At 36.9% G+C, this 27,270-nt stretch overlaps 1 protein-coding gene across 2 annotated transcripts in view; it reads right to left on the bottom strand.

Moving 5' to 3' along the window:
* Positions 1 to 98: 98 nt before the first annotated feature.
* Positions 99 to 27,270, bottom strand: part of EPHA6 (EPH receptor A6) — an 867,569-nt gene continuing 840,397 nt past the window's right edge. Inside the window, exons 17-20 of one of the 2 annotated variants that reach the window (XM_060010502.1) lie at positions 17,403 to 17,596; positions 15,107 to 15,178; positions 5,210 to 5,359; positions 99 to 4,195 (exon numbers count right to left, since the gene is read on the bottom strand). In XM_060010502.1, coding sequence (XP_059866485.1) covers positions 4,081 to 4,195; positions 5,210 to 5,359; positions 15,107 to 15,178; positions 17,403 to 17,596 — 531 coding nt within the window. In that variant the 3' untranslated portion in view covers positions 99 to 4,080. The remainder of the gene's footprint in view (positions 4,196 to 5,209; positions 5,360 to 15,106; positions 15,179 to 17,402; positions 17,597 to 27,270) is intronic. The other variant, XM_060010503.1, reaches the window with a different exon arrangement.

Raw genomic sequence — 27,270 nt, 5'->3', positions numbered from 1 at the left:
GTTTTTTGTTTTTTTTTTTTTATACAAGGTTTTATTTCACACTGGACAAGGTTTTATTTATTCAATGTATTTTTGTTCTGTGGAAAGAACTAACCTTTAGTGACATGGCAATCACAGCAAACATAGCAAATAGGCTCTAACCTTTAAGTTTTAAGCTTAAGAGTTACTTGAACGTAAGGACACTACAGTCAAACTCATCTTTGCCATAAAATTTTATGCATGTAGGAGACATCTTATAGATATTTGTTAAAATGAACTAAAGTTTACACTACCTTTATTGAACATTATTATAAAAAATTGAAAATCTGTTGAAAATGTTGATCATAAAAACCAAAAGCTGGATGACTTCAGTGCCCAGTGCTCTAATGGAAGAATACCATCAATTTGACACAGTGTGCTCCTCTACCTTTTGGAGTCTTCATATAAAAAGCACTAAAATATTTTTGGATCGAAAGTTAATATAAGTCTTTGATACTTAATGGAATTTGAACTTGGAAAAGTTAAGTTGATGATACTAAAAGAAGTGATTATATCTTCTTCTAATCTCTTTGTTATATAAAGACATGTACGACAACTGTGAGTTGATAACAGTTTTTGATTCATAAAATATTTATTTCTTTTAAATTAATAACACATTTCCCTAGCTAAAGCAGTAGGAAAGGATCATCTTCATCCATTTTGAAATTACTTTCCAAAGCACTTAATTTCCAGTTAATGAAAAGCCAGAATTCATACCCTCTGTATGTGTAAATGCTCCCATTTATGTGGTAGGACCCAAAATACCTAGTATTAGTGAACATTTTGAGATAAGAGATTTAACTGACTGCTTTACAGAGTAGAAATTTGGAGGGAAAGACATAAAAATGGCTTTTTAAGAAAATTGTGGTTGGGGATAGGTAATGTAATTCATTCTTCACCACGTCTTCCGAAGACCTCCTTTAAAGACTGCTTTTCAAGGATTAAATTTGGATTTGTTTTCCATGCATGGGCTGAGTTGGGCCTTAAAGCTGTGGCTGGAAAATTTTTTTTTTCAGGTATTTAGTTGGATAGATTTTAAAGAGTAATACAGAGTGAAATAAGAAATCCTTCTTGATTATGGCATGCAGAACTTATTTATCAAGTTATAACTCAGTGCAAAAGTGCTGTAATTCTTGATTTTTGTTAAACCAAGAGCTTTGCAACTTCTGATGGCTTTTTTAGTGTAATGATTTACATACCTAATCTCTCTTCTTGATTGTACATTGTTTTTACATTTTTTCCCAGTTATGTCTTATATATACTATGAGATAATGAGTTGACTATAGGCTGGAAACTGACCACGTAGAAAATTTTAAAAAATGGTTCCTTCAGCTGTCTGATTTTCAAAATCTAAAAAGCCCCTCAGTAGTATAGACTAGGAAATTTAAAATAAAGCAGGTACATGACTATATATGCATATTTTAGTTATTAAAGATTATTTTTGGAGGCTTGTGATTTATGGAAGTTACTCATTTTCTTTCTATCATTACGTTCTATGTTATGAATATTAAACAGCTTTAATTACTGAATATGTGCACTAGTAAATCTCAAACTATTTCATGTAAAATTTTCAAATCGTGATTGGTAGGCAGTAAAGAAATAGATATACTTATTTTTTAATGTTTCTGTTTAATCTTGCATACCTTGTTCTGACCATGATGAGGTTCAAATTTACACTAAAGATTATCATGCTTACAGTAGCAAAAAATATAAATGTAATATAAATGTAAATTTTAAAGAGGATTGGGGGTAAGAGACAAAGTGAAAAGGCAGTTTTATAATACTACAGAAAGATGTCTGGGAAGGAAAAAAAACTATGAATTAACCAGATATAGAATAGGATCGTTGGATTTTTGAAGAAAAAAATTCTTAACAGAGAATTTAAATCTTGCAAGCACTGAATGCCCATCCCATAGAAGTTTAAATACTTTATAGAATTTATTTCATCAAAGTATACAGATGTTGCTGACAGAGTCCTATGGAAGACCATAATTATTCTATTCCTTATTTTCTAAATATGTTTTTGTTGTATTATAAAAATAAATATATATGATTAATAAATTTAATCTGCTTTACATCTGTTCTTATTTAATATATATTTGAAGATAGGTAAATATGGAAATTTTATATTTCCTCTAAATGCATCCAGATTTGTGTAAATGTAACAAGCAAACTGCAGACAGTCTGTGAGTGATGCATGACCATGCAGGTGATGGCTGGAAAATGTTGCTAGCTATTTCTGACACACCTACTTAAAAAGTGATGGATTTCCCACTTTTTTCTTTTTTATTGTACTTTAAGGAATACTTTAAAGACTCTTCCTTCTAGCTCTCTCTGTTTCTTTTGAAATGAGAAAATTTTAGCTGTGGGAGGCAAAAATCAGAAGATAAATCAACAAAAGAAAATATGTGGAAGGGTCTAGTCTAATGGGACAATCAAAAAATCTTAAAATAGGAAAAAAAAAATCAAGACTCCTTTTATAGCAAGAAAACTACTATCACCAAAAAATGTAATTTAGGTAGGAATTTGAGGATGTGGGTAGGGTACCTTTATCTGCGAGATCAAATAAAACTTCATTTTTATATGAAATCAGCATCTTCAGACAACCTGCTCTTTTTTTTCTCTTAAGACATTCTCACTACTCTTCCACCTAGCACAGCAGTTATTTTTATAGTTTCACAGGGAACAGCTGATTTTATAATTGAATTTGTTCATACGACATTACTGTTTTGATAAGCTGACTCAGCTTAATTCAATGAAAAGTATATTTGCCTGTTTTTGCAGCCTCCAGAAGATTATGGCAACAACACACCTTAGCTGTGTTTACATTTTTATGTTACTGTATCAAGGACTCGGGTTACACACAATTCATATACGCTCATGTGCTAGATCCGTTTATACCCTCTTTGGTGTACGCAGCGGCATACTTGTCTCTTGGAAGGTTTGGAAAACAGCTCAGCATGTTCGTGTAACTTATTTTTACAAACAAAACATAAAAATTCTTAAACTTGCAAAATGTACCAATATTAGACAGTTCGATGTGTTTATTTTCTTGGGCCACCATGTAACTATCATAAAATTCTGTTTAAATTAAAATCTTGTTACGTTTAATCTAAGGCTATAATCATAGATCTTTTATTCAAAGCAATTCTGCTGAGAATAATTTTCTTAATGCTTTGATAATTACTCTTGCAAACTTGTGAAGATGAACCAAGGAAACAGTCATGGATTATTCCATGCTTCACTCTGTTTATAGCCTTTAGAGCAATGGAATCACTCTTGGTCTTTCCAGGGGTGATCTTCATAACACAGTAGAGAAATATACTATAGTTAGTAAAAAATTAGAGGGGAAAGCCTGCCTCTAAACTACCACCTACTACGAAATATGTAGGACACTATAAAGTTAATTTTAAAAAATGACAAACCAAGACTTAAGAAGTTTTAAAAGCACAGTATGTTTCTCCCTCACCCTCCCTGATAACTTCCTTCTCACCCCAGTCACACTTGACAAGAATTCACTACATGAAACATTGGTCTTTTCTGCAAATAATTCTAACAACATCAGGCTTCGACAGGTAAAGTATTGTAGTATAGAGTTAACGATATGACCCACAGAGTTGAATATAATTATCTAAAAAATAAATATTCATGTCAGTTTGGAAGCTACTCGATCACAAAACATGAAAGCAAGGTCAACTCTTTTTTTTTAATCTACCATCAAACTCTAAATACATCATTAACCCCAAATTCCTTTGGGTTAAGTCCTTGAACAGTTCCGAAATACAATTATACAAAGTTACACATCCATGCTGAGTTATTTACCATTGTGTAATGATAATCTGCAGTGGGCCAGGGTTTTATTTGCAGGTTATTCAGAGAGGAGCTATGATGAGTGATTTTTAAGTCCAGGTTGGAAGCATAAACAAAGGGTGTGTTCTCGTAGTCTGACAGGAGACTGCAGTTTGTGAAGTGATGTTTGGAGAATCAGAAGAGAGGGTAGTAGAGAGGATATCTTTCATTTTAGAAATGCTGAGGCACAAAACACAGGTGCTTGTAGTACTTTCATACATGAAATCCCTTCTCCTGTATGTGCATCATGTGTAAACGTAAAGTCTGTATACTGCTGACTATTCGTCTCTGGTGTCCAATGAGTATGACTCCAATTCTTCTAATATCACTGTGAGAGATTGAGAGAGAGAGAGAGAGAGATAGAGAGAGAGAGAGAGAGAGAGAGAGAATATGAACATTTAGATCTGGTAAGTATGACAGAGAGGAAATGAACATTTAGATATGGTAAATGTGCCCCATGTCAGATTTGCCAAAAATTGTATACCTGGTAAAATGAGAGTTTAAGCAGAGATATAAATGAACAACAGGAGTTTGTTACCTTTTTCTTTACCCTGGTGCCAGAGAAGGCGTCAGGTCAACCTCAGATTTAAGGGTACAAAGAATTCAGGTACCGATGTAATGTTCAGATATTTCATAAGCCCAAGGGTTTTATGTAATTGTATAAATTTTCAACAGTATTAGCAAAATAGCATGTAGGATAGAAAGTATAATGTGGACTCCATTTTAATTGTCATGGTCTTTCAATAATCTGAAAAAATGCCATTATATTATGTTGAACAGTATGAAATTACCATTACTATTTTACAACAATGGCAATTTAATATGGCTTCACCTACTAGTTTTAGTATCTTTCTTTTAAGCACATGTTGAGCATTTTCACTGCACCCATGAAAGGATAGCATTTGAGAAAGTGGAAAAATGCTGGACCATTGTAACATAGAGAAAAAGCTCTGAGATAACATAATATTGTATTATTACAATTATTACATTTGATGAAAGTAATAGGAATTGATTTAGTATACATGAGTCAAAACTAATTTGCAAAGGTAAAACTATGTTGATGTAAAGTCTATGATGTGAACAAGAGTAATATGCATTTTAGAAAGCATTTAAAATTTTAAATAGTTTTTTGAATTAAATATATTCTTTCAAAGGAAAATAGTTAAAAGTGCAATGTCCAACTTTCACTAGAATGATCGACAGAAATGGTGAGGAAAGATGTGGAAACACCATCCTAGTATTAGGGAAGGTAGTTTAACCATGGTGTTCTTGATATAGTATTTGAATTTATAATCTCCTGAGTGGAGCATCTAAATATAGTAATAAACATAGCACCACTTACTCAATGCTCATTCTTGAAATGAGGTCAAAAGTTGTAAACCCTGCTGCCATGAAGTTATTCTTATATTGCCCCATCTTTATAGAATCTAGCCAGTCACCGACCGTCACAAACAAAGGATATTCGGGAACTTCACCAGGAGAGTCTGGCATTCTACGAGGAAAAAACAAACAAACAAGCATGGAGACCATTTAAAAGCCGGATAAAGCAAAAAATACCCAACTTTATTTTTACATGTTACAGTATTCTTACATCAAATGTTTTCATCCTCCATAGAACACTAGAGATTTAAAATTTTTCCATCATATTCAAATCAGCCACTTATACCTGGTCAGTTTCACTTGTCAGTTTCTTTTGTCTTTTCCTGCTTTTTGACACTACTAGGTCTTATACTTGATGTATCTTGAGAAAACCCACATCTTGCTAACTTCTGTTTACTTTTTTCTCTTGCATGAAATTCTGTTTTCAAATTTGAGGAATACCCCCAAAGAAAGTAACTAGCCACAGGCTATTCACTCATACGCTTTCTGACCTGCCACTGAATCTATGCCCTTTGGCCTTTTTCACATTTAAAAAAAAAAATTCTATTTATTTTTGGCTCTGTTGGGTCTTCATTGCTGCGTGCAGGCTTTCTCTAGTTGTGGCGAGCGGGGGCTGCTCTTCGTTGCAGTGCATGGGCTTCTCATTGTGGTGGCTTCTCTTGTTGAGAAGCACAGGCTCTAGGTGGGCGGGCTTCAGTAATTGCAGCAAGAGAGCTCTAGAGCGCAGGCTCAGTAGTCGTGGCGCACAGGCTTAGTTGCTTTGCAGCATGTGGGATCTTCCTGGACCAGGTATCGAACCCATGTCCCCTGCATTGGCAGGCAGATTCTTAACCACTGTGCCACCAGGGAAGTCCCCTTTTTCACATTTGCTATGATAACCCCTTCTTTTTTTTGTGGTGAATTCATTGATCAAGTCTCCATTTATCTGTCCTCAAACATTCAACAAGAATTTATTATTTATTAAAAAGTAATTTCTGCTGTCATAGAGCTCAACTGCATGAATAAGATTTACATACATCCAAGTATAGGGTAATACAGCCCAAAGCACAGATATTAATAAAGCACAAAACTAGAGCAAAATCAATGCAAGCTTGGGTTAACAAGAAAAAGGAATCTGTCATTGATGGATCTTAAAGTAAGTGATACAGAAATTTGTATTTCTGTTCCTAAGATCTGATGCACAAGGGCATTCCAGTTAGAGATATTTTTGTAGTTTTAATATAAAAATAATATAAGGGTATTATTTTGAAAAGGTTAGTGAATGTGTGAATACATAGATATAGATACATATAGGTATATCACCAGGACTCGGGTCTTTAGGAGCACAAAAGCCAGAGATGTACATAATACATGGGGATACAAGTTGTACACTGTATGACTCCTGAAGACCCTGAAAGATGCCCCTTGGAATTATTTAGGACAAAGTCCCTACTAAAGACCTAAAATTCATTTCTTTGGTTTTTCTTTGATTCTACATTGACTTCTACTTTTCTAAACTGAATTCTAGTTGAAGATGGACAGGGGGGTGAAGAAGGATGACAGGGAAATCCAGGGATTATTGCTCTTTCTATATAATTGAAAGTTGCATAAACTAAATGCATGTATCTTGTGATTATACTGTAGTCCATATGGAGTTTGGTTACTCTTCACAGTGACTTGTGTTCTTTTTACCACTACTCAATTCTGTTACCATATTTCCTATTTTGGAGGCTGTAAAGCCACATTTTATTTTCCTGTACTAAAAACTGCAATGCTATTTGATTATGGGCTATTTCATTCTAATTAATATCAGAATGATTCATGATTTGACCCTAAACAAAGTTTAGTTATGTTAAAGGTTGAAAAGCTATCATGGCATCTACAAATAAACACTTTAACGGTTGCTATATTTCTTAGTTTCCTAGAGTTGTTTATATTAATAAGAATTATCAAATAAATAAAAGTTCATATATCAATAAAAACAATAAGGTTCTCCATGGCAAACAGAGTTAAACAGGGTTTTTAATTGTGGCGTTTTTTAGAGCCTTCACTAGCTTCTGCGCTATTTTCCTAAATTATCTGACCAGTTTCCTACAGAACATACTTCAGGAAATAATGCTGTAGTAAGTTCACTGACCAAGTTTAAATATCAAAATGCCCAGGGTATCCTTATTCCTTATTAACATAAATAAAACAATATACGTTAGGAAGCTGAATGTCCTATTTCAAAACACTGTGGCTCTCATGTCTTTTAATTACTTGTCTGAGAAATCTGTTGAAACTGAACCAAACTAAAAGGATGTGTTTAGGTGACTTTCCCTTCATACTCCTATGCCATTCTTGATGCACAGACATAGTCAAATGACTTCCACTTCTCTCTCCTGAGATAATGCTAGAATAACTCTTGAGATTTCACAATTCATATAATTGGTGAGTGAAAATGTAATTTGCTAATTTTATGTCCTTAGTATAGAAAGGTCATGGAAGGACATTCTGTATACTAAATGACTTAAATGGCCTATTTCTCTGTTGAAAAGCATCCACTATTTGCTCCTAGAATGTTTCAATACTATAATTCCCTTTCTCTCCATACATCTTTAGTAACCTAGTTACACTTTGGCCTTTATGCGACCGCACTGACGGTTGATTTAGGAAGGTCAGCGTTCCCTCATTGTTCACAGCCACTGTGCAATAACTTTTCTTTCACCTTATAATGAAGTTGAAAAATGCTGCTATTTTCTGGCTTTGAGGGTTGGGTGCCATCACCCTCACATGAATTCTCTGGAATATTACTTAATAAACAATAGGCGCCCTTTCTTATCAACCATGTGCAATGATAAATTCAGTCTGCTATTTGCTGAGCATGTAGAAATTTCTGCTATTTGGTGACTAGTGGGAGCTTCCCACCTGAGAAATGTCTTTACAGCAAAACCTCACAGAAAAAAGTACATATTGTAGAACAGAAGGTCAAAGGTCTACTACCTTCCTCAGAAAAATGAGGAGGCAGTAGAATTAGGAAATTGTTCCAGGTATAAATTATGGTCAATTAAGATTAGGAAAAGGGCTGCAGTATAGCTAGAATAGGTAATAGTATAGTTTAAGGTGCAATAAACACATACTCTCAATATATCTAAATATGTGAAAATGAATAGCACTGATAGAGCCAAGAAGTCTTGATTCTGATGAGCGCTTTGAGTTCATAATAGTATTAGTATTTTAATTTAGAAAGTTCTTAGGTTACCAGTAGGTATTAAAACTGCCATTAAAAAGCAGGAAGGTTTTTATCCTCAAAAGATTTCCATATTTTATAATCATCATGTAAATATAAAAGTAAGAGACCTATTAAAAATGATTCAAGAAAAGTTATACTTTGAGAAACACTATTCTTAGGTAGGATCTTGTTTTATTTTATTTTTTTAATTTTTATTTATTTATTTATTTATTTTTGGATCTTTTTTTTAAACATCTTTATTGGAGTATAATTGCTTTACAGTGGTGTGTTAGTTTCTGCTTTATAACAAAGTGAATCAATTATACATATACATATGTTCCCATATCTCTTCCCTCTTGTGTCTCCCTCCCTCCCACCCTCCCTATCCAACCCCTCTAGGTAGTCACAAAGCACCAAGCTAATCTCCCTGTGCTATGCGGCTGCTTCCCACTAGCTATCTATTTTACGTTTGGTAGTGTATATATGTCCATGCCACTCTCTCACTTTGTCACAGCTTACTCTTCCCCTCCCCATATCCTCAAGTCCATTCTCAAAGGAGGCAAGAATATACAGTGGAGGAAAGGACAGCCTCTTCAATAAGTGGTGCTGGGAAAACTGGACAGGTACATGTAAAAGTATGAGATTAGGTCACTCCCTAACACCATAAACAAAAATAAACTCAAAATGGATTAAAGATCTAAATGTAAGGCCAGAAACTATCAAACTCTTAGAGGAAAACATAGGCAGAACACTCTATGACATAAATCACAGCAAGATCCTTTTTGACCCACCTCCTAGAGAAATGGAAATAAAAACAAAAATAAACAAATGGGACCTAATGAAACTTCAAAGCTTTTGCACAGCAAAGGAAACCATCAACAAGACCAAAAGACAACCCTCAGAATGGGAGAAAATATTTGCAAATGAAGCAACTGACAAAGGATTCATCTCCAAAATTTACAAGCAGCTCATGCAGCTCAATAACAAAAAAACAAACAACCCAATCCAAAAATGGGCAGAAGACCTAGATAGACATTTCTCCAAAGAAGATATACAGATTGCCAACAAACACATGAAAGGATGCTCAACATCATTAATCATTAGAGAAATGCAAATCAAAACTACAATGAGATACCATCTCACACCGGTCAGAATGGCCATCATCAAAAAATCTAGAAACAATAAATGCTGGAGAGGGTGTGGAGAAAAGGGAACACTCCTGTACTGTTGGTGGGAATGTAAATTGATACAGCCACTATGGAGAACAGTATGGAGGTTCCTTAAAAAACTAAAAATAGAATTACCATATGGATCTTGTTTTAATATGAAACTATCACACGCTTAAAGGCTTTTCTCCCCTTACCACTCTAACATAACTTTTTCCTAGCTCTTACATTTATATATGGTTAGCAGAACTGTACAGATAGGGTCCATTCTATTCTGTATTGCCTTTATTTCACATACTGAGGAATATTTTCTATATGTCAGTGGTCTTCATAACTAATATTCAAGTGAGTGTATAGTATTCTGTAGGTTGATGCTTAATAATTTGTTAATTCCCTGAGTCAGACTCTTAAATTGCTAGCAACCTTATTAAATTTATTACAGATGATTATATAATCATAGAACATGTATCTTTATGCTTCAGTTGAATTACTTCCTTGGGAAAAATCCATAAGACAGAAGAATTTTGTTTTTAAAGAGTAAGTTAAAACTCCCTGATGGCAGGAATCATATCTCATATATCTTTCTGTTTTCTGTAGGCCTTACCACAATGCTGAAAGTATTAAAGGAATTCATTAAATAAGTGATAATTTAGATTTGAATATTCTCTACAGAAAAGTTTGGTCCACGACATAATGGTTGATTCATGATGAATAATCTACTTTCATTTAACTCATTAAATGGAAGAATAAGAGCTTATTGCTGTAACGGTCAGCCTATTAATGAATATGCTGTTGATTTAGTTTATTCCTCACATTGCAAAAATGTTTGCTTATCTATCTTGATAGGTTTCAGAGTGGAGGAAGAGGAAGTTACAGGTGAGTGAGGCAGCACAGGGTTAAGGGACCTAGAACCACAACAGCAACATTTATCTTATTCAATATCACTGTTTTTACATGAGTTTCTCATCTCATGACTAAGGGGCTATACTTCACACTATTTACTACACAAACTACCTACCTAACCTTTGAAGGAAGCATTTATCTAATCAGATTAAAAAATAAAACATTGCCTTCCCTATAATTAGGCCTAATCGTCAAATTGAACACAAGTTAATGAAACAATTTTGATATTCCTTTAAAATTTTAAAGTGAAATTTTGCACAAGATGTTCTAAAATTCTAAGGGCATAGAACCATGCCATAAATCTTGTGACTATTTCATGCTTGTGGGCAATATCTCTCTCTCTCTTTTTTTTTTTTCCTGTACGCGGGCCTCTCACTGTTGTGGCCTCTCCCATTGAGGAACACAGGCTCCGGACGCGCAGGCTCAGCGGCCATGGCTCATGGGCCGAGCGCGCATGTGGGATCTTCCCAGACCGGGGCACGAACCCGTGTCCCCTGCATCATCAGGCGGACTCTCAACCACTGCGCCACCAGGGGAGCCCGGCAATATCTCTTTGTTCCAAACAATCTGACGCTCCTCAGTGCTAAATTGGGAGCGTGAGTTATTTTTTGTCAGCCTCTTATTTTCAGTAAGTCTTCAGGTTTTTTATTGACATGATTATTTAATTCTCATAATAAGCCTGATAATTGGTAAAAAGTATGAAGGAGTGATATTCAAAGCAAATTTAAAAATTATAGATGTGTTTAAACATTAGGAAGGATAGATACAGGGTAGGAATAATACTGTTTAAGTATTTCCTACATTCTGAGTAGAGTTCTTAGCACATGGTCACTATAGTCAGAGTAACAGATCACTGAACGTCAGGAAAGCCTATTTTATGTGGGTAAATAATACAGGGACAGAAATAGATTTCATATCACACGCCAACTACAATTCATTGCCAGTAGTTATCAAAATGTGGTCTTAAAAAGATACAGAGGCAGCATGTGGGCTCAGTGAGAAGGAGTGCTGTGATGGTTAGTAATGTCGGCCATAACAAGGAAAAGAAGCAAAGCATACATTTGCCAACACTGGAAAAATTCAAACTACAAAAATGCTTGAGGACGTAAATGTGAAACTATGTTGCTGCCATAGTTTCCTCATTTCTTTATTTTGTTGTAGTTACTACTTTCTTTTTTCAAGTAGTGTTCTTCAAGTGACCGAGCATTGTAGGAGAAAGTTGGGGGAATATACAGATTATGTGTTTGCTTATTCCCATGAATGAGGGCATACTCATTTTCTACATCCTTGTATTTGCTTAGCAGAACATAAAATAACAGGCTGTGCTCTGCTACAAATTCTTTTTGGAATTTTAATATACTCCATTGATGAAGTCTGATAAGTCCAGAGAAAATCTATCTGGAGATGTAAAAACGTTATCCTCTTTTCCTATAATCATAAACAGTGCAGTGGTTGTATACTGTGTAGTGGAAAGAACAAGGACTTTGCAGTTGGTGGACCTCATTCAAATTCCTGATCTAGTAATTACTTGCTGTGTACCCCTGGGAAATTTAGCCTCTTTGAGTCTCTGTTTCCTTACATGAGGGATGGAGATAATAACAGTGAGGATTACATGACATGACAGATAAAAGTGCCTAGTACAATAACTGGCACATAGTAGGCTCTCAACAAATAGCAGTAATAGTTATTGTTGATAATGATTAATAGAACTTGTATCAATATTAGTACTGGTATTAACATTAGTGGTAGTATATTGTGGCAACAGTTCATGTGAATAGAATTTAGATTTTCTAACGGGTAGAAGTTTCACACTTCCTGTTTAATACTTAATATTCTGTCTTCCTTCCGCAAAGCTTTGCTTATCACTCGATTACAACACTAGTTTTGGCCAGCCAGTTATTTCTCTGTCAGGAAAAAACCCATTAAAACTGTTAGTTACAAAAATTAAACAGAACAAGTTGTCCATGACTTCGTTTATAGAGATAACCTATTTAGTAAGTGATGATTACAGACAGCCTAGGCAGCACTTAGCAACATGTTTTCAAAATGAATAGAAACATTTCTAACAAACTGTTGAAAGTTATTGCCCTCAGGAGACAGCATTGCAGGTGCTTTATTAATTGGATGGAGGGAGGTAGTACCATTTAGTCTTATAATGTTTACTTGCAGTTCTCCAAAGCAGATGATACTGGTTTGAGCTTTTCCTTACCTTCATGTTTCACATATTACCAGACGCCAAGTGCTTGAAAAGTTCAACAGTTGATTTATACATACTAAGGAAAGTGGTGGTTCCAGTTCCTAAGAGCTAAAATATTATAAGATCCTTAATTATGGCCTAGCAGGTAGTGAGAATATTCCTATGTGCCTTGGCCTGGGTGGAATATGATTTCTGTCATGGACTGGTCCATCTGGTCAATTGTTGCCTGTTTCTGAACGCTACCTTTTAGCTGATGTTGTCGAGGAGCCCATAATCTATAAAATTCTTATCAGTGACATGCTGGGCATCTGGAGCAGGATTGGGAGAAAGAATTATTCTCCTATTACACTGCAGCGCTGTCCAAACAAAAGGCACTGTCCAGCTGATTTCAGCCTAGTGCACTCAGTAGGCTACGGTGTATGGAAGAAACAGGGGTGGGTGTTAAGAGGTTGGAGGATGAGTGTATAGGACGATGTAGGTAGGGTGGGGAAGGTAGGCCTGGGTGAAGGGACAGCCATATAGTCATCAATCTACTTCGTGCTATTAAACTACCGGGCCCCAGATGTGACTCTGGATTCCATGGCAATATGCTTGCCTCTGGGTTGGTCCTGAGGGTCAGGGAAAGGGAGAAGAGGTGTTTCAAAGGGTGTGGCCAGGCAACGCTCCTGATATCGTTCTCCATGTAGCCTTGGTCTCAAGCTGGGCCCTTTTTCCAGGGGCTGTGACAGCTACAGATATTTCTTTGAAAGGGGGTTATAAGGCATCATTGTACTGTAAATGAAAATGAAGGTAGTTTGAAATTCATGCATGAAAGGATGACTGCCTATATTACTAAGGTACTTTCTCAAATTATTTTTTTTACAATCAATTGGATTTAAGCTTGTACTTATATCATTACATTCACTTATATATCCATATGCTTTCTTGAGTAGCAGAGAAAGCAAGAAGGTTGGGGACTTCACAGAGCTCTGAATACTCCCATGGGAGTGTGTCAGGCACAAGAATGTCAGCATTATTTGGAGTGGTTGTTCTAAATAATAAAAGCCTTCTCTGACCAACAGTTTTTTTTTCTACTGGGTATTCTGTCCTTTGAAAGAAAAATTACAGATATAAGGTCTATGAAATTTCCAATATGCTGGTATAAAATGATGAAGCTGTGGGTTTCTCAGCTTTCCTCTCCCCTCTTTGTCACCTTAATTTCTTCCCCTCTTACTACTCTGTCAAGAGAATGGATAAAACCGTCTCAGGTGAATTCTTGAGAAAAAAAGCAATTAGAGTGGAATAAAAACCATAGGGACCTAGTGGGTGAGAGAGTTATGTCAGTATAGGAGTGTGAGAGAACTTTGGGAGTTTGGGGATATTAGAGAAAAGGAGCGTACAGGAGAGTTTAATAAGAACTGCTGTGAATTATACTCTTAGACTCCTTTACCTGCTTGAGAGATACATGGGAGGAAAGACTGCAATTCTATACCCCATCATGTTTCCTTAGTCCAACATCACTCTGGGACAAGTGACTGGGCTTTGGAATTTGGGGGCTGGAGTGGCAATGTCACAGTTTTGTAAGCATAAAACAAACCAGGCATTCTGTAGCTAACATTGCCATCCTTCAATCTACCACATCTCTTCTCCCTAAACGGTCTCAGTGCTCTGGGATCAGGGTAGGTGGGTGGCATTGGGGGTGAGGGGGTGGACAAGGGAAACCCACTCAGGCTGCTTTGAAAACAAGAATACTGATAAAGGTTCAGGCACGATACCCTTAGAACTCTGGTTCTTTTTGTTTCCCAAACAAAAGTATATTAAGGGTAGCACATATATCTTTGTCAGAAACAAGGATAGCAAATCAGTCACAAAAACTTCAATTTGGTCCCCCAGAGATTAGACCTTTTTTTTTTTTAAGTTTTTTTTTTTAATGTGGACCATTTTTAAGGTCTTTACTGAATTTGTTACAATATTGCTTCTGTTTTATGTTTTGGTTTTTTGGCCACGAGGCATGTGGGATCTTAGCTCCCCAACCAGGGATAAAACCCACACCCCCTGCATTGGAAGGCGAAGTCTTTAACCACTGGACCGCCAGGGAAGTCCCAGAGATCAGACTTTAGAATTGAATCAAACTGCCAACTTTATATAAAGCCCAACTCCTGGCCCACGTGTGGAAGCATCATCGCGGAGCCTGCCTTTCTCTGGCCTGTCCACTGGATTATTGCCCACCCAGTTAAAGCATAACTTCTGGCCCTCAGTCACCAGCCCTCATACTGACTTTACCTCTGGTTCATTTGGACTTTTTGATATTTTCTCATCTTAAATTCTTTATCATTATTTTCCAAATACGAGGAAGATTCATTATCTTGAAAAAGCAGGGAAGAAATTGTTTTACCTGCTTTTCTTCAAAAAGAAGGCTCTTACCTGCCTGCGTCTACAGCCATAGAACAGTCAGAGAGCTCTGTTGACGGGCACTGGCTGTGGAGTCCGTTGACCCTAAACCACAAGAGGTCCAGATTAAATGATTTCAGACTCACTCCATGATCCCTTTCTAGTAGTTCTTTCTCTTCATTATTAAAGCATGCTCATCTCTTCAATAAAACATATAAAAACAAAACACAAGACACATTTTCTCTAACCACTTCTCTTTCTTTTCAGATACAGATTTTTTGAGAAAACAGTACTGGACTTGGTACTTTGTACAGCGCCTCTCTCTGACCTCACATTCACTCCTCCCCCACTGGGTTTGTCTTACATGATGCTAGTGAAAATGCTCTTGCAAAGGCCGCCCATGAAACCGAAACACATAGTTGCTAAATCCAATGGACACACTTCATTTTTATCTTAAGGGAGCTTCATAAAGCCTTGGACATTAAACTCCTAGGAACTGTCTCCTTTTTTTGGCTTCTAGGATACTGTGCTTTCCCTGTTTTCCTGATTATCTGTCTGGCTCTCCTTTCTCAGTCTCCTTTGGGTACACATCTTCAATTCATTTCTTAAACCTTGGTGTTCCAAAGGTTTGCATTCTTTTCCTATTTCTTTTTATTCTTTATATTCTCCATGGGTTATCTTAACTATGCTTAAAGCTTCAGGTACAATCAATATGCTGATGATCTCCAAATCTACATCTTTAGCCCAGATATTTTTAACTGAGTTCAACCTATATAAATATAAGTGCCTACTGGATATATTCACTTAGATGTCCCACAGGAATCTTCCACTCAATATGCATGAAATGGTCTCATTCCTATTCCAAAAACTTGTCCTTCTCCCTCTCTCTCAGTGGTAATACCATCAACCAACTTGTCTAAGAAAGAAACCTGACAAATATCTTGATTCTTTTCTCCTCCTTCCTTGTTCACTCAATGACCAAGACACATTCGTTTTCCTTATCTAGTAATAAATCCATTTTCTTATCTCCTGACTCCAAACTTATTCTCATTTCATAAGTCAGGCCCTGACCTTTCCTAGCTTGGATTGCTGAAAACATATAACTCTCTCTGTTTCCCATCTTGCTCCTTGCTTTACACTTTTAGTTTAAATCAGCCCTAGAGTGATCTTTCAGAAATGCAAATGTGATCATGCCCTTCTCTTGCTTAAAATCCTTCAATGGCTGCCCATTGCTTTTACGATAAAATTCAAAATGGCCCCCATGCCCACTCTCACCATTACAGCCTCCTGTGCTGGACTGCTTTAGGGAAGACGGGCTAGAATAATAGTTTAATCTCTAGCTATTTCATGCTTGGCTTCACTTTACTGAGGCTGCCAATTAGTGATTTAGAGGTGAACTCTTCTATTCTCTGCTATGAACTGAGGTCTGTTTCAAGTAGTTCTTGAAGAGCCTTTGGCTTTATTGTCACTAAAACCTGCACTGACTTGAACTTGTGACCTAAAGTTGAACATTTGTATATCCTATTGGCCATCCCCTGAGTCAGGAAAGTAAGCTTTGAAAACGCTTTGGTTATTTGTAAGTCCAATTTGGCCTAAAGAAATCTATTTTCAACTTAACAATATTTTAAATGTTATATGTTCAGACATAGATGGCAGTGTTTTTTTTTTTTCTTCTACTTTCCCTCTTATAATTGCTTTTCAGAGAGAAGTGGGTAGATCTCTCAACGCTACTGACTTTTATAAAATGGTGGATGAGTGCTTTCATTTTCTTGTCTTGTCATCCGTCTTTCTCTGGTTTTAGCAATGGAAGGTAACAACAGCTGGGTGTGATCATATCAGCAGGAGACATCCTTGCTCCTGGCTGATTCACAAATTGCCCCTGTCTTGCTTGCCATTTCAAAGAGAGGAATAGAATATAGAATGGACAAGAAAATTAAAGGGGTTGCACACACACGCACACACACACACACACGCACACACATAAGATTTTCTTCTTATAAAGGTAAGAAGAAAATCAGTAAGTCAAGAAAGGAATTAGAAATACCATAGACCCACACAGGAAAAAATATTTAAAAAGTGATTCAGAAAGATTAGATATGGACAAAAGGAAAGGGGAACTTGTTTTCTTGTGGAAAAAAATCATTTTTTTAAATGTTAATAAACTGCTTTTTCAGCTGATAAATAAAATATGGTTTATACAGAATATTCTAAAAGGTAGACAACTAGACAGTTATCAAGGCAAACTTCCTCCTCTTTACCTGTTAGTCTTGTCTACAGCCTGAAAGAAATTATGATTGTCAAGGGGAAAAATCAACATTATGCATCTTACACAAGGATGTCCTCTACCAGGGTGTGAAGGGCACTGGGATTGCGGATCAGCTTGTCAAGGAAGCTGACAATGTCAGTAAATTTTGGTCTGTGATTTCTCTCCTTCTGCCAGCAATGGAGCATCAGCTGGTGTAGAGATGCTGGACAGCCCATGGGAGCCGGAAGTCTGTAACCTTCTTCAATGGACAGAATGACCTAAATGCAAACATACACAGGTTATTCTCTTACTTTTGGGTACAAGTAATACATATGCTAAGTTATAATTCCTTTTATAGAGGAAGTGGAAGCCAAAACATTGGTAAGCATGAAAACTACTTGTGAGTACATGTAGTCCAGACGAGGATAAATACGAAAGTTGTGAACAAGAATTGCAAGTATCTTCGTAGCATCTGCTGACCCCCCTTGAGAGGAAAAATATGTTTTTAAAATTTGTGGTATACATATGGGTGGTTAAATTTCATCCCAATTGTCCAGAAATAGTTTTTGTGTGATTTAGCTGGAATGCCTCAAAACCCAATTAGGACATCAGAAATTTAGTCTAAGATTGATGCATTTAATACAAATCACATGTGACAAATGTTTTAAGTAAAACTGTACTTCTGCAGAAGCACTGAATTCCTGATTCATTTTTTATCCCTTTATAATAATGTCAGTGAGTATCCTTTTTGTAGCCATCCTTCCTTCTTTCTTCTTTACTGTCTAGTTAATTCTTTATTTCATTTATTTGGTTGCACCGGGTCTTAGTTGCAGCAGGCAGGCTCCTTAGTTGTGGCACGTGGGCTCCTTAGTTGTGGTATGCGAACTCTTAGTTGTGACATGCACGTGGGATCTAGTTCCCTGACCAGGGATTGAACCCAGGCCCCCTGCATCGGGAGTACAGAGTCTTAACCACTGTGCCACCAGGGAAGTCTCTGCCTGTTTAATTCTTCTTCACTTACTTCTGTCTTTCCCTTAGTCTGACACTGATGTGATTATGAAGTCCTTTCAGAACTTCTAAGGTCATTTAATCTTTGAAATGCTATCAGTGCCCAGCTTAAGGCCACAGAGCAACAGGACATTCAGCCTGAGTATCCTCTGGGCCAGTACTCTCCAATAGAACTTTCCATGATGACGGAAATGTTCTCTCTGTCCAACATGGTGGCAAGTAGTCACAGGTGGCTATTGAGCATTTGAAATGTGGCTAGTAAGACTGAGGAACTGAATTTTTAGTTTTAGTTTAATTAATTGACATTAAATTTTAAATAGCCACATGTGGCAAGTGGCTACTCTACAGGACAGTGTAGCTTTAGGGACAGGATAAGAAGCCAAAGTTAACTTTGGCTGTATAAGATAAGCCATAACTGTATTATTATTATTTTTATTGTACTTAGGAAATCACATATAAGATAAGGTAAGATATTTCTCTATTTCTCTGTTTAATATACTACCCACTGGGAATTTCCTAACAATGTAATAAAGTTGACCTGGAATTTATGTAGCTTATTTTTTAATAAAGTGTTCAAAGGTATTCACGTGACTATTCTTACATTGTCTCTGGGAGAAAGACAAAGGAAAGGGTTTATTTACCCCCTTCTTTTTTTTTTTTTTTTAACATTTGTCTGCTTTTATTTTAAGAAGGCAAGGAAGTGTGTAAAGAAGTTTTCAAAATTCCCCAATTGTTAAAATTTAACAAAACAGTTAAAAAGAAAAACTTTGCATAGAGAAGGCACTGAACTGGAACCACATTTTTATAGACTAGGTGGTTCTCTGGGAGGGTTTTTAAAGGATTGTTGCTCAGGATTTGCCTAAAGCAGGGCAGGCTCTCTGAAATCCACAGCCCCCCCTCTCTAAAATGCCACCTTGTGAGGAAAAATGGAAGTCTTTTAAAAGGTGCATCTTATGGTCCTGTGTAGGCATCTTCCCCCTGCCCCTCAAAATGGAGGTGTCTGGTGGGCTCGGACCCAAGCTTTTCTGTTGATATTTCCCCCATTTTTGATGTGGGAAAATTGAGGGACAGACGAATATTTAAAGACAGGCACAATTCAAGCTTACCTCTTCCCTGTGCCAACAACAGAAATACAAAAATGTAAGTGTAAATATTGTTATCAGTGCTCTCTTTATTGTACCACCATCTACACAATTTCATTTTCTATAATAATAAAAAAACCACATCTCCTTTTAATTTCTTTTTTAATTGACACTATTTGACATGACTCTAAAATATCTATAATTTATGCTAGAGGCAGTCTGTAAAAAGAAGGAAAAATATGCCTTCAGGAACCTCTTAACTGCTAAGCTTTAGCTTTTTTCGTAATAGGGAATGTCTCATAATCCCATCTGTGTCTTTGTGACCAAAACACTTTAACCTGTCAGGATACTAGCTTTTTTTCTGTTCATTTTATATTCCGTTATTGAATAGGATTTTTTCTTATCTGTTTTCTGACTACTTTTGCTACCAATTAGGCTTGAATTTTAAGACATTTTGCAACACATTTTAGTAAAATAGGATGTGCATTAAAAATGCTTATAATGCATCAAAACTACTGTGGATAGTTTTGAAAAGTAACTAAGAAAAATAGGATAGAACTCCATTATAGAAAGATTTTAAAATCTCACCCCAGGAGAGCTCCCTAGTCGATTTCACAGTTACCTAATTGTAAGTGCATAGAATAAAATGGATGACAAGTGAAGTTATAGTCTGAGAAAAAAATTAGCTGCCTTTATTGAGCATCATGTGCTAGATGCTTTGCATAGTTTTCTTCATTTACTGCTTAAAATAACTCAATATGGTAGTTATTATTATACCTATTTTTAAATGAGAAAATTTAGACTCAGAGATGTTAGGAAACTTGCCTAAATGCACACAGCATAGGTGGCAGAGCTGAAATTTGAACTTTGTTTCTTTTAGCTTCCAAACTTTTCCTCTGGCCATTCCCCAGGAATGCTTTTCAGTTCTCATGATAACATCTTCCTCTCCAATTTTATATCAACTGATGTAATTTTAGGAGTGATAATTACCATTTTATCTATTGTTATACATCTGCTAATTGGGCTTCAATGTTTTTACTTGGATCCTAAGCTTTATATTCTGGGTAAATCAAACACATATTTACTTCATAGTTTGCAAAATGTAATCTCTGGCTGAACAGAGTAATTTCTGAGTGCATCTGAGTCCTGCACACATTTCTATTATTGCATCTGTTACATTGTATTATAATATTTGATCTGCTTCCTCTCAGGCTAAACATACATAAAAGAAGGAATTATGTCCCTATATTTTGTATTCTCATCCCTTAGTATGGTGCCTGATACATTAATAAATGTTATTGACAAAAATAAAAGCTATTAGAAGAAATTTTGGGATTTGTCTTGATAGAGAGTAGACTCTTAGAAAACCTGGAGTCTCAAGCTACCCAAGATGGATTCAAAGCAGAAGCATGACAGCATTTGAAGTACCTCAGAAGGAAATATTAATAAAAAACTGGGGCATCAAGTAGTATTGTTCAAAATGATATAATTTCTCCCTGCTTTGGCTAGACAACAGCCAGGTGAGATTGGGCCTTGCTCTTGTCTAAGACAGAGGGCACTGGACCCAACGTCAGCTTCCTGTAAAGACTGGTGGTTTCTTACTCCTGTCCAGAAGGTTTACTATTTCCCATTGACCCAAACGTCCTTAGCTGCTGGGGAGCTGACTTTTCCAGACAACTCCTGTAAACAGCTGACACTCACATCCAGCCTGCTTGGTGTCAAGCAGGCTGTTTACTCTCTTTTGACAAAGTTGCTCTCATGATTGGCCTGTAAGGAGACAGAGTGACAAGAAAGTATGGTCCTTCACCTGGAACCTTTATCCATAATGTGTTCAGCAACGTGTCTGGTCCCAGAACGCCTTTCTGTGGGGAGAGTGGGAGGTTCAGGGACTCATGACATTGCTTCTTGCTGACCTCTGGCTTTAAAGCTTCCTCTGTTCTTTAACTTGTGACTTTGTGAAATATGTTCTGAGCCCTGGTTCATGACAGATGTCAAACCTGAAGTTCCCACCTTATAGGAAAATATTAATAACAACAGTAACAACAGTGACAATAATATTAACAGCTAACAATTACTGAAAGCTCTTGGAAACTTCCAGGTGCCATTTCTAAATGATTTACATGCCTCAACTCTTTTAATCCTTACAGTAATACTATGAGGTAGGTACTATTGTTATCCTCATTTTACAGACAAGGAATTTAAACACAGAGAGGTTTAATTTGTTGAAGATCACACACGTAAAAATTCTGGTTTTGAAGGTAGCTAGAGAAGAGATTTAAGCAATATGATTCACGAAGATGGTTAAAAGATACAACATCTTTCTAATGGATTTTTAACTTATTTATCCAAACATCTATATTAATCACTTAAAATATACTATTGAGCATACCGTGTATAAGGGATAACATAATGAGTAAGAAATGTTTCTGTCTTTAGGAAATGTATAACCTAGCAAAGGTGACGAAGGAGTCTGAATATGGTAAGTGCCATGTAGAACAGGGAGTTATGGAAGCTTTTCAGAGGAGTACCTAACCCAGCCTTGGGGAGGCCTCTCAGAGGAGGTGAATTGAATGTAGAGAGTAGCAGGGTCGACTAGACTAGATGGGTCCAAGAGAGGAGATATGACCTGATCAGGGAATGAAAGTAGATTTCTGCAGCTAGAATAGAGTCTTCAAAGAGAGGAATGGTGAGATTTGAGGCTCAAAGGTTAAGTAAAAACTATATTTCTTGAGATCATGAATGATTTTACATGCTATAAATACAGACTTTATGCAAAGGGTTTTAGCAAGTAAATGACATTAGATTTATCTTTTGGAAGTTCACTCTGGCTGCAATGTGAAGAATGCATCGGAGGGCATGGGAGGCCTGAAGGAGGCTTGCAGTGATCCAGGAGAGAGGTCAGATGGTCTTAGTGAAAGCAGTGGACGTGGGGTACAAGAAATAGACTGATCCGACAGGAATGCGGGATTAGGGTGAAATTGGGTATGGAAGTAGAGGGAGAAGAGGAGAATGACTTCTAGGTTTTTGGCTTGGTCAACTAGTAAAGATAGAAGACAAAGGAGGAGAAGCAATTTTGGGGCTGGAGTGACCATGAGTTAAATTTTCTGTGATCTTTCTGGCTTCGGATTCAAGTAACATATAAAACTTTTGAGAGCTTATTATATGTCAATTTCCGGGCTAGGTATTTTAACACAGCGTACCTTATTTAGATCTCAAGATACCTATGTGAGTGTGGTTCTACACATTTTGTAGGTAAGAAAACTGAAGCTCAAACTAATGAACAGGTTGGGTCAGTATCACATAGCTAATAATGCCCTGCAGAATGGACTAATTATCACCGTGGTAGCCTCTGAATCATGATAGTGGTAGAGAAAAATCTGTCCTGAGTCTTGAGCCACATACCTGACTCACTCTCCCAGAATTAGCTCTTGAGCCTCTCTTACACATTTACACACTCCATGCTTTCCCTCTCACCTACTTGCTCATGACTTTTATGCTTGAAGCTCCAGCTCAGCTTTCTCTCCAGATTTCTCCATCTATTGTCTATGGGACATAACACTTCATAAAGTTGTCATATAGGTGCCATGATTGTTTTTGTTCAAAACTAACCCTGTTCCTGCTTTGGCATTAATTAAATTAATTAATTAATCAATTAACTTTATTTTTGGCTGTGTTGGGTCTTCGTTGCTGCGTGCGGGCTTTCTGTAGCTGCAGCAAGCAGGGCCTACACTTCGTTGTGGTACGCGGGCTTCTCATTGCAGTGGCTTCTCTTGTTGCGGAGCACGGGCTGTATGCATGCTGGCTTCAGTAGTTGCGGTGTGAGAGCTTCAGTAGTTGTGGCACGTGGGCTCAGCAGTTGTGGCTCTTGGGCTCTAGAGCACAGGCTCAGTAGTTGTGGTGCACGGGCTTAGTTGCTCCACAGCATGTGGGATCTTCCCGGACCAGGGCTCAAACCCGTGTCCCCTGCATTGGCAGGTGGATTCTTAACCACTGTGCCACCAGGAAAGCCCCTGCTTTGGCATTTCTGTCCTCTGAAAAGGGTACCATTCTTCTTCCAGTGATTTACGTCAGAGATCAGGGAGTCATCTGGGCCTTTGCCTTTCCGGGTGCTCAAAATTAACTTAAGACACGTTGATTCCACCACCTTCATATATTTTAAATCTGCTCCAGTTTTAATCCTCTCTTCAAATGATTTATTTTTCATTTTGATCACTGCAACAACCGCCTAACTAGTCTTTTTGTTTCTCCTTTTCCTCCCTCAATCATCTCCCGTAGTGCACCCAAAGCAATCCTGCTGATGTGAAACTGTGATCACGTTCCTGAAATTCTGCAGTGGCTCACCATGACCCTGGCTCTCAGTCCTCACCTCTGGCTGCATCCTGTTTCCCCTTTGCTTTGGCCACTACAAAACACTTGCAGTCTCTCAGCTGGGCAAGCCGAGTTCAAGAGCAGGAACTGTTTCTTTTTTCCATATGTTCCCAGCATCTAAAACAATGCCTTGTCAAGTCAAAGAGTGAGCTCCAATTGTCATATATGTGACCTATGAAAGCTTTATATTAACCTTTATCTTCATTAACATGTCTTTTGTGGGAAGTTTTGTTTTATAGGTATTTCTGATTCCCTAGTCAAGGACTGACAGGGAGCCAGGAGCATATGGGGTGTTTTGTCTAAAAGACTAAATGAGGTTTATTGTTTTAGGATATGAAGGGGTGATAATTAACTAGAGAGAATTTTGTTAGCAGTATGGTTTTATGATAGCTGTAGGCTGTCATCCTTTGGAGAAGAGTTATACAAGGTTATACCTTTCTTTTAAAATGTAAGAAGAAAATTAAAACAAAGTGAAAAAATATGAAAATGACTGCAGTGATAACTTCTATGCAGAGGTAGAAGAAATTAGATTCTGTCAGAAATTACCATCTAAAACCTGGCTGGTTATTCTAAATAGATCATACTGGTTCCTTGTCAATGACACTGCAATTTTTAGCAGCCTAGAATCTACACAAGGCTCAGTTGGGACATGTAGCAGACTGTTCTGCTCTTGCTGAATCTGATGAGTTTTCCAATTGTGTTGACAGTTTCTGAATCAAAGCAGGCAATGTGCACCTTTTATTAAACTAGGCAAACAAGGAGTAGACAGTCAATATGAAGACACTGAGATATCCCTGAACAATACTATTGAACAAAGACTGCTTGGGCTGTGCAGGGAATCACATTATTATAACACTGCTAAACAACTCCTAAAGAGAAGCACATTGAATTTACTTATTTAAAAAGTTATTTTAAAAGAAACTGTCTCAAAATTTTAGCAAGGGTTGAAATGTACACTAGTAAATGGACTGTGAAATGGTTTTACTTCTATCTTCCCTCTAAATATTCATGATGGCTTTGTTGATAAATTCAATTCATCGACCTTAATTTCAGGTTGAAGGGGGATGGTGAAGCAAAGAGTTCCAGTATATCCTTACTTTTTGTGATAATGATTACTTACAGATATTAGGACATTTAGGTTTATAAAACAGTAATACTGAAAACACTGGTAATGTATTTTCCTGATATGCAATATAATGATTGTGTCTGCATAGGCAAAAGAAAAAAAGAAAGGAAAGAAGTAGTTATAAGTCAATAACATTTATAATATTATACCTATTTTCTTAGTCAATATTTTTCAACATACAGAATTTATAATTCAGTGAAAAACAATCAAAATCCAAATGAAATTCAGTGTACATTAGAAAAAGAGGGGGACAGAGTGATGAAAGAATAAGATACAGAAAGAAAACAATTTTTCCGAAGCTAATTTATAATTTAAATCATAAGGGCATGGAAACCTAAGTTTCCTTTCAAACTTTAATATGAAGAATTTCTTAAAACCTTACACTTAAGACAGTTCTCTAACCTCATTTTTTGGAAGTTGAAATAGAATGTCAAGGATCTATAAAAATGGAGAGTGCTTGCCCTTAGTAGGTTACCACCTTTCAGATTGTTGAATGAGTGGACAAAATGGGGGAAAATATGAAGTGTAGGATTCATAGGTTAAAAGGTTGCTGATGATATGATTTATGGTTTGGAAAATCTTTAGCCCTAACAGTTGAAAGTCACACCTTTTTTTTTTTTTTGGCCACATCACATGGCTTGTGGGATCTTAGTTTCCCAGCCAGGGATTGAACCCGGGACCTCAGCAGTGAAAGTGTTGAGTCCTAAACACTGGACCACCAAGGAATTCCCAAAAGTCACACTTCTTGAGACTGAGATAATTGACACCTTCTAAGCAACTATGCTTCAGTTTTTAAGTAGTGGAAAGAGCATTAGTGAAGGAGTCACCTGAACTGCATCGCTGTCCTAAACAAGCTCTGCTCTTAGGAAAGTCTCTGTCTCCTCATTAAGAAAAGGAAACTAGATTCAGTACTTGTGATTGTACTTTTCAGCTCAAAAAGCTATGTTTCTAGAGTCAGTGAAACTGAAGGCTTAATCTGCAGGACCTCTGGTAACATCTCTTGATCTCCAGGTTCTGTAGCATCCAGATCTAGATCTGGCTTCCTTTGAAAGGACTGTTTCCCACAGGGCTCCTGGTGCAGAAAGACAAAAATCCAGATAGGGACATATTATATGCCAGCAAACTAAGACTAGGAAGATTTGGGGAATCATGATGTTTTTGTTTTTGTTTTTTAATTGGGGTAGAGTTGCTTTACAATACTGTGTTAGTTTCTGATGTACAACAAAGTGAGTCAGCTATATGTATATATATATATCTCCTCCCTCTTGGACCTCCTTCCCAACCCCCCATCCCACCCATCTAGGTCACCAAAGAGCATGGAGCTGAGCTTCCTGTGCTATACAGCAGGTTCCCACTAGCTATCTATTTTACACATGGTAGTGTATATATGTCAACCCCACTTACCAATTCATCCCAGCCCCTCTCCCCATTCTCCTATGTCCACATGTCCGTTCTCTATATCTGTGTCTCTATTTCTGCCCTGCAAATAGGTCCATCTGCACCATTTTTCTAGATTCCACATATATGCGTTAATATACGATATTTGTTTTTCTCTTCTGACTTACTTCACTCTGTATGACAGACTCTAGGTCCATCCACATCTCTACAAATGACCCAATTTCATTCCTTTTTATGGCTGAGTAATATTCCATTGTATATGTGTACCACATATCTTCTTTATCCATTCATCTGTTGATGGACATTTAGGTTGTTTCCATGACCTGGCTTTTGTAAATCGTGCTGCAATGAATATTGTGGTGCATGTATCTTTTTGAATTATGGTTTTCTCAGGGTACATTCTGGGTCATATGGTAGCTCTATTTTTAGTTTTTTAAGGAACCTCCATACTGTTCTCCATAGTGGCTGTATCAATCTATATTCCCACCAATAGTACAAGAGAGTTCCCTTTTCTCCATACCCACTCCAGCATTTATATTGTTTGTAGATTTTTTGATGATGGCCATTCTGACTGGCACGAGGTGATACCTCATTGTAGCTTTGATCTGCATTTCTCTAATAGTGATGTTGAGCATCTTTTCATGTGCCTCTTGGCCATCTGCATGTCTTCTTTGGGAAAATGTCTATTTAGGTTTTCTGCCCACTTTTTGCTTGGGTTGTTTGTTTTTTTGATATTGAGCTGCATGAGCTGTTTGTATATTTTGTAGATTAATCCCTTGTCAGCTGCTTCATTTGAAAATATTTTCTTCCATTCTGAGGGTTGTCTTTTCATCTTGTTTATGATTTCCTTTGCTATGCAAAAGCTTTAAGTTTAATTAGGTCCCATTTGTTTATTTTGTTTTTATTTCCATTACTCTAGGAGGTGGGTCAAAAAAGATCTTGCTGTCGTTTCTGTCAAAGAGCGTTATTC

This window comes from Delphinus delphis, chromosome 4 (assembly GCF_949987515.2).
Source record: "Delphinus delphis chromosome 4, mDelDel1.2, whole genome shotgun sequence".
Classification (NCBI taxonomy): domain Eukaryota; kingdom Metazoa; phylum Chordata; class Mammalia; order Artiodactyla; family Delphinidae; genus Delphinus; species Delphinus delphis.
Note: the sequence above shows the minus strand (reverse complement) of the source record. Positions and strands in the feature narration are given on the sequence as shown.